Genomic DNA, 8,691 nt, shown 5'->3' with positions numbered 1-8,691 from the left:
CCCCCGCGACCTGACCCCGGATAAGTGGAAGAGGATGGATGGATGGATGGATAAGCTTACTGAGCAGCTGCTCATTAATACAACAGTCTCAACTATTACATGAATGGGCACCTGTGCTGGTGTTTCTATATGTATATTGTCTGATGTCCAGTTTAATGTTTGATGTATACATGACGATGTGAAAGAAAGAACCTTATGGTACTGTGAACACATGAAAGTTTTAACTACATGGACCACAAAGTAGATTGGCCTGACAGGATTCCACATTATGTGAGAAAGAATATCAGTCCTGCGACAGTGACATGCTAATAAATTGATTTATAACTCCAAATTGATTAATGAAAGCATCCATTTTACGGACTAGCTTACAGTGCTAGGAGGATTTCACCCTCCTCCTTCTGGGATATACTGCGGTTCATGGAAACATGATTAAAATGAATGGATGAATGAATGAAATAGAGACAGTATCCTAGTATTCAGACATCCCGTTTCTTTTTCAAGCAATTATTTTAAATAGTACAACAAACAGTATCCTCACTTGTAGGTAGAGAAACTGGACACACTAGTGATATAAGTAAGCAGCTCAACATGTGGTATATACAAAGGATCAAATACCGTCCAGGTTATGTCAGATGTGCAAAACTCTACCACATTTTAAAATTGTGTCACATACATTTATGCCAGAGGTCTCTGATATACTCTAAAAAGAGAAACATATTTTTCTATAAAATATTTTACTGCATCGGCTTGAAAAAATGTTTTACAACTTGAAAGACATACACATTAGCAATTTGTTATCAGACATCACTAATGAAAATTGATAAACCTCAAAAATAATAACTTTCTTATTCACAGGCAATCAGTGATTTTCAATCTGTATTTCAAAGTTTAGGGTTAAGGGCATCATAAAGCCTCTGCACTGCCAGTTCCACCATTTCCTTCAGTGACTCATCATCTACACTGCCCTCTTCATAATCGACAGACTATTAAAAAAAAAAGAGAAGACAGAATTAGTTTGACAGTAATGTACAAACATGTTTCTCATATCCTACTACATTTTATGTAAGTAGCTTGCAAAAAAATAATGACTTTCAAACCTTTAAAAGTAAAACATTAATATATATTTTCAATTGAAATTTGTTAAACCAGGGTTTACTTTAAAAGTATCACCCCTTAAAAAAAATCACATAAAACAATGCTGTATTTCCTATATAGATTCTGCAACGTCTCCTTGTTTTTACCCCACGCATACATTAAGAGAAAATACTCACTCGTGTCTCTAGGCAAATATATGCGGTTTTTCCATCCACGGTAACTGAGAGATCTTTTTCATCCTTGAAATTGACACACTCTTCTCCAAACATGTCCCTGAATAATACAATAAATAATAATGTAAGTGATGTGAAAACACCTTTCAGTTGAAACTGTGCCAGTACCTCTTATTTAAGTAAATCACTTTAATATACTTTAATATAAAGGCTAAAATCTGGACAGCTAAAATTATTAAAATGATAATCAGATAATTATGAAGCTACAAAGTTAACTGTAAATAGTGTACTTACTGTAACATAATCTCTAGCCTCTTCTTATATACTTCCATATCCACAGTGGCAGCTTTGTTAAGTGTTAGGGCTACAATTAAGGAATTAAATATTAACTTGCAGTTTATACAGTTATGAATGTTTTCTGTTTTCTCAGTAAGAGATATATTATACGCATGTGCCATTTCCATCTTCACTTTGAACTTGCACTGTATCTACATGCATATGGCACCATTTATTATATGCAAAAGGACAATTTTTAATTAATGTTTAATATTTTATACTTGCTATTTTAAAATTACTTTACAAAGGTGTATCAAATAAACATGGAATAAAGGGAATCCTTATTCTTAACTACACATAATTAAACATCAAGTTCAAACAAAGAATCTTTTTAAGTTCAATGTAAAACTAGAGCCGCTAACTATCAATCACATAAGAGGTGTCTCAAGTTGGTTTTCTCATGTAAACTGCTTTATTGTACTATCTAGTAAATAAGCTTTTGGTACAATGAGAGCAGACTAGTCACAGACAGAAACAACTTCGAATTGGTTTCAACCAAATGCTGATGTATATGGGTCCTCATAAGTGTGAGCACAATCAATGAAGCAACATGCAAGTGTATATCTGAGGCTTCATATGGATTTCTTAAATTGGTTTTAAAAGTGAATTTCAATTTTAAATGATTCAGGAAAAAAAAAAAGGTTAATCTAAAACTTAGGTAACTGCAGATGAACAATCATTGTGTTCACAGTGAAGTGCAAACTGAAAAATAGTGTACCGAGTGCCTACAAAATACTGCTTTGTGTTAGACTCAAGTTTGCAAATAGCAATATGCTGGGCTGTTTATTTGCGTCACCTGCTTTGTGCCTTTTTAACTGACTGAATATATTAATGAAATGAAACTGAAGCATTTGTTCCAAAGCACTGTACAGTACATGCACAACATAAGAATTAAAGGGCAATGCAAAAATATATTCTAGACACTGAATTTCATTCAGCAATTATACCAGACATAAATATTCAACTTTATTTATAATAATTATTTACCTAATTTAAAAAATGAATGTATGTTTTAAGTAATGAAAAAAATGCTAGATTACTAAAATCAATATTTTTTTCATGTAAAGCTTACAAATAAATATTTCAAGTAAGTAAAACGATGATGATACTAAAACATTTTTTGCCCCCAAACATTCATGATGCAAGAGGCACAGAGAGGATAACATAAATTATGCTAAAATGAGATTGCAATAACTGCATTGTTTTGCTTTCTAATTGTAACTAGCTGTATTACCTGTCTTTACCTAAGAAATATCCAAAGACAATGGGCCTTAGTTATAGTGCCACTGCTTAATCAGATGTATCAGAATTACTATGCAACTAACTTAGTACTTTTTTTGTATACAATATTTGTAGTCCCAAACCACCCCTTTTTTAATCCAGGGGCTGATGTTATTTGGTCACTGGAGCTTCTTACTCTTGAATTTGCTACATACAACTGCACATGATCAAAACATTCCTGCCACTGATTAATTCTTGCGTTTCCTAGTGACTAGCCTTGGATTTTGTTGATAGTCACTGCAAAATACAATTTTAGAGAAAACTATTCTTTTGAATTGAAAAGGGTAATCAGTAAGAATAATGATAATTTTGGGAGATGTTACTATTATTATGTTAACGTCATTCACTCAAGCTTTACTTTTGAAGTTTTTCATCAGTTTTATGTTGAAGCTGCTATTTTTTTTTCTTTTGCTCTTGCCATAGCCAGACAATAAAGTTGTAGCACTGACTCACATTGTACTGAAACTTATTACAAACAATAATAAAGTTTAGAGGATGCACTTTTAGTCGTGCAATAAATTAGGGTTTAAGGAACATTTTAATTTTAAAGTTGTTTCCTATAGTGGATGAAATGGAACAAAATAACAGCAGGTACAAATGATTGTTTGGAAGCTTCTTAAGAGAAGCTGAGGTGTGTACCCAGTTCAAACACTGGTTTTCTCCCCGTAAATGTACTGTAGTGACATCTTTGTTGGTAAGGAGAAGACATTAGAATCTGAAATGTTAATAAGGAAGGAAAGAATTTTTTATAAAGAAGTAAGGTTCAAAGCAGAAGAAAAGTAAGGATTATACAAAAGAGAACAAGTAAAAAGAAATAAACTCAAAGAGTACAACGTATGGAATGTGTTAAATAAACTGAGGCAGTTGGACGTAAGGAAACCACTTCTCCTGTACTCCTTTCTCCTTCCCTGGCAACCTGACTCAAGCTGTAATGCTAAATGTGTCTGTCTTGAGCTTTGCCAAACCTTCCTCCTTCCACTTCACAGCTCACGCCACATTTCATCCCATCCAGTAGCTGAAGAGAAACCAAACTGCAGGAGTTACTCTGCATTGTAGATGTCTTGTTCCCACTTGAGATGCATTACAAATTCTATAGGCCATTTTAGTCTAGGGGTTAATCTTGAAGATTGGAGAGGGTTTATTTTAGTATACGATATCAAGGAGCAGGTCTGGAACTTGAGATGTTGACGTGTTGACTTTATTACAAGGATAAATCAAAAAGCAAGGGCAATCTGAAAATTAAATGATAACCTCAACAAATAGAAGCCGATGCAATACAACATGCTCTTAATGGCTTATCGATAGTTTGAACATGCATTGTGCAGAGTTCTCCTATTAGTTGAGTTGAACCCAAAGTAATATGAACATGGATGCTCAACTGCATGATTGCACCATTGTTGAACAACACACTGTTATGAGATTATTTTGGGCAGAGGGAGTGAAACCTTCTGAAATTCACGGAAGGATGTTGGCATGTGCAGATCAGTAAGCTGTTTGAGTAGCCATCTTGCACAAACTTTATGGTACCCAAAGTCATCGTGTTCTAAGGCATGTGCAGATCCATAGCTGATATCTAAATGTGCAGCAACAGTGGACTACAAAATTTGCCAGTCTTCTCTGATGAAGGTATTCGCCATGTCAATGTCGGCTTATGTGCATGATATTAATGGTCAACATCGAACCACTGAACACACATAGTGAGCTTTGTCAGTTATATCTCTTCTTCCTCCTTTAACCCTTCATAAACATTTGTTGAGTCATGCTGTTTTTACTTGTGTTCTGAGTCAACTTTTTCAGTGAATTTAATGGTCTATGAATATACACGTTAAAACGCTGCAGCGTCACAGCATGATTACATTTCCAATTAGACAGTAATGTTACATTTCTTTAGTTATTCGTTTAGACATGCAGTCAAAAGGTGAATGCTGAAATCTGCATCTATTTTGGCTCTTCATTACCAGCTCTCTTAAAGGCAGTTCTTTTTACGGATTGTGACACACCATTTACTTCAAATACATAATTTGCAGTTCATATTTTCAAGAATATGGCTGTCAATATTTTCAAGCTCACATCAACTCCTTCACTGTGGCTGTAATGCTGAACAACAGACAGCACACACAGCACCTTTAACAATATATCGTTCACATTTACCACTCATCCATTGATGCCGTCAAATGTCAATGTATAATCTGATGCTCTAGAAAGTTTGTCGATTTTTAAAAAAGGTTTTTTAATTTTTAAAACATGCAATGTTTTCTCTGCAAATTTGGCACACATTTATATGTCTAATAAGGTTTTTTAGGAGACTTTGACTGTAGACAGCTCATTGTAAACCGAAGCTTGCTGTCTTGTGGGACCAAGTTAATGAGAGCACCTCATATTTTTGCAGTTCAAAATCACCATCCCTACTTTGAGCGGTCTGTTTATGAGGCACTGGGTCGGTTTAGAAATGTGAGCTGTGCAAATGTTCTCATCCAAATTTAAGCAAAATTCACTTGTGGTTGTCTCCAGACCTATATATTATATGTCTGCCTTCAGGGAGACTAGAACACTTGTGACACAGGGAAACTTCATTTTTGCATTGATGGGATTGCTACTAAAGCAATGATTTACTTTTTAAGTGGTGCTTGCATGGACAGGCATAATGTCCACAATCAAAATTAAGTGACTGAATTTATATGTTCACACATGTCACATGATGTGTACAGTTTTCTTATAACTGGAAATTACTGTAAACCAGTAAAACCTGATTTAGCAAAACTCATCAATATGTTCACCTTTGCTCCAATCCACCTTAAAATTCATAACATTTTTGCAATACTTTACAATTAAAATGTAAAAAAAATATACTACCTTTCTGAGCCTTGGGGTTGGACTGAACTTCCAAAATAACTGTGGTCACTGCATCTGCATACATGTCATTTAAAGGATTTGCAATCCACTACGAAGGAAAAAAAGATACATTTTTAATGTATTATTTTACATAGTATTTTGTATCCTTAGCAGATGTACAAAATTACCAAGTATAGTACTGATTATAAATTAACAACTAAAAACAAGCAATTACCTGAAAAATCTAAATAACTTTTTGTAATATTTTAGGGTGATTACTAGGGAGGCAGCTAGAGTTAATATTACTGCCTCATTACTCCAAAAGACTTAGTTTGAACACCAGCCTTGTTATTATGTTTTTTAACAGGTGCCATGGTATTAATCAGACTCGCTAATTGACTCGGTGTGAGTATGTAAACACACGTGTGACTGTAGAATGATCAAATTCACCATCTCTGATGTCTCCAGGCTATACCCATTCCAGTGTAAATTTAAACAGTTGAATATTCTCTCCTCATTTTTTCTTCAATTTTCACTATCAGTCAAATTTAAAAATGTGTGCTGTTTGACTACTGTCTAATCTTTATGTATATCCTCTTAATCTGTTTTTCACTACTCTACCTTTTCATAAAGACCCAATTCTGTCTGCTTAACCTATACATTCTCTTATGAATATCTGCTCATGACCTATCCCCTCTACAAAACACACTGCATTCAGGGAGATATTTCTATCATCCAAACTTTCTTATATCAATTAGTTGACATTCATAGATTATACCATACATCAAAGAAATTCCACAGGTTGGCAAACTTGTTGCCGATCCATCCAGCAATTTATGTTTCATCAGGAAGCCTGGCATTTTCTTGTAAACATTCTGAAATGTTTCTACACTAATGTTTCTACTTTACTCAACAAACACATTCTTTTTTCCTGTCACATCTTACTTCTCAAAGAAAATTTTGTTTTCTTCACTTTTTTATTATCAATATGAATCTCTAACCTTAATACCAAGAGTGTGCCATATAATGAATGTTGCATATTTCAAGAAAGAAGCTTATAAATACATGACTGACAGCAACCACTCTTCCCTTCAATTATCAACCGTCTCAATATCAGATTCTCAGCAGCTGTTGAACCAATAGGATAATAATCTTTTTTAAAGAAGGATTTATTTACATAAAACAACAATGCACTGGAGAAAGTATAAGAATTTAAGTTGTATATTTACTTTAATGAGTAATTGTCTCCAGTAATGTTAAGTGAATATGGGTCCAGCTACTGAGATTTTGTTTAATGTCCTACCAAAAAGTCAGTCTTTGAAGATGCATGTGTCTGCACAAAGCAAGAGCATTTTCTTCTAGCAGGATTGAGCTGAACTCTTAGACTTTTCCATTATTATGTGCTCTATGATAAGTGGAGTATAACCAGAGATTACAATAGCATAACAATTAAAAGATTTCATTGTAGATATTAAATTGTCATCAATTGCAGTATAATTAATCTGTGAAAAACCAGGATGGACAAGAGAGAAAAAGAAGCAAGCAACATTCCAAGACACTTAATAGGACAGACACAACTAGTTACATATATTTGTTTCTGGTGAAATACAGATAGCTTAAGTAACTTACTCAGAGTCTCACAGGGATCAGTAGGGATAACGGAACTAAACATACAATACATCCTTGAGTTTGGTATCTAATTCATTAACAAATATACCACAATGCCTGCTAAATGTTTATATGGGAAATGAAAACTCTTCTAATAGATAATATTTTATGATTTTCAAGTATGTTTAAAAATGCTCATGTGGTTTTAATTAATGATGTTACAGCTGAGGAAGAGACATTAACAGCAGGTTTTAAAAATACAATTGAAGCATCCTGCTTTAATAATCTTAAGGTTATTCGTGTTAGGATGTGCATACATTAACCAGAATCAATTTGGTTTCATGCAGTTCATCAACTCCAATAACACAAAAACCCTGAATGTCTGACATCTCTTCAGAAACAGAAACAGGAAGAGCTCTGTGAATCAATCAATATTCCTCCTCCTAATTTTATTATGAAAGCTTCAACTGATCTGTTACCTGCGGTTTCTCTAAAGTCCACACTTTACATAATAAAAACCGCAATCACACATGCATGGTAATGTACTAATTAAAGGTGGTCTGGTTTCAAGCCCAATTCATATATAAAAGATTGTTGTGTCTTCAAACTCACCTCCAATACAATCATTCCTGATTCTTGAATAAGAGTAATATTTTTGAAAACTTTCAATGCAGTTCTGTCAAAACAGTCAAGTTCTTCAACATCTCCTGAAATAGCATTAAATAGACATGCATAAAAAAGGCATGCATATTGGATAAAAAACTTGAAAATTCTTAAGGTTGAGCACTCATTAAACACAAAAAGTCCAGGGAGTAAAAACATTTCAGTTGTAGGTAGCTGTAATAACTGTCTGTTGACCAACATAATTAAACCACAGGAACCGGCTATAGTCGGTTCCCAATGCAATTTGCCAGTATGCCACAGCCAAGTATATTTGGCAAAGTACATTAGTTGAACGCAGCAACCAGCTAAAGTTGGTTACCTGTGCAATTAGCCAGCACGCCGGAGCCGAGTATATTCGGTGATGTAAATTCATTGAATGCTGCAACCGGCTATAGTCGTGTCGTAGTGCAATTTGCAAGCATGCTGGGGCCGAGCATATTTGGTGACATACATTCATTGAACGCCGCAACCAGCTATAGTCGCTTCACAGAGTAATTTACCAGCACACCAGAGCTAATCAGTCAGTGCCCTATATTCATTGAACAGCCAGCTCATGAGCACTGCCAGCTCCTGGCAACACTGCGGCCTCACTGTCCCTGGGATTCAGCCGCTGCACTAGACGAGCCTGCAAGCATCAGCATTGACCTCTGTGTGCTTGCATACAGCCAGTTCACGCGCAGTTGGCTTGGTGATTTACTGAATT

General features: G+C 34.7%; 1 protein-coding gene across 1 annotated transcript in view; it reads right to left on the bottom strand.

Moving 5' to 3' along the window:
- Positions 1-470: 470 nt before the first annotated feature.
- The window catches only part of cpsf3 (cleavage and polyadenylation specific factor 3), a 29,921-nt gene continuing 21,700 nt past the window's right edge, over positions 471-8,691 (bottom strand). Inside the window, exons 14-18 of the mRNA XM_039748880.1 lie at positions 7,938-8,032; positions 5,739-5,826; positions 1,563-1,632; positions 1,272-1,368; positions 471-983 (exon numbers count right to left, since the gene is read on the bottom strand). Coding sequence (XP_039604814.1) covers positions 882-983; positions 1,272-1,368; positions 1,563-1,632; positions 5,739-5,826; positions 7,938-8,032 — 452 coding nt within the window. The 3' untranslated portion in view covers positions 471-881. The remainder of the gene's footprint in view (positions 984-1,271; positions 1,369-1,562; positions 1,633-5,738; positions 5,827-7,937; positions 8,033-8,691) is intronic.

The sequence above is a fragment of the Polypterus senegalus genome, chromosome 3 (genome assembly GCF_016835505.1).
Source record: "Polypterus senegalus isolate Bchr_013 chromosome 3, ASM1683550v1, whole genome shotgun sequence".
In the NCBI taxonomy this organism is placed as follows: Eukaryota; Metazoa; Chordata; class Cladistia; order Polypteriformes; family Polypteridae; genus Polypterus; species Polypterus senegalus.
Note: the sequence above shows the minus strand (reverse complement) of the source record. Positions and strands in the feature narration are given on the sequence as shown.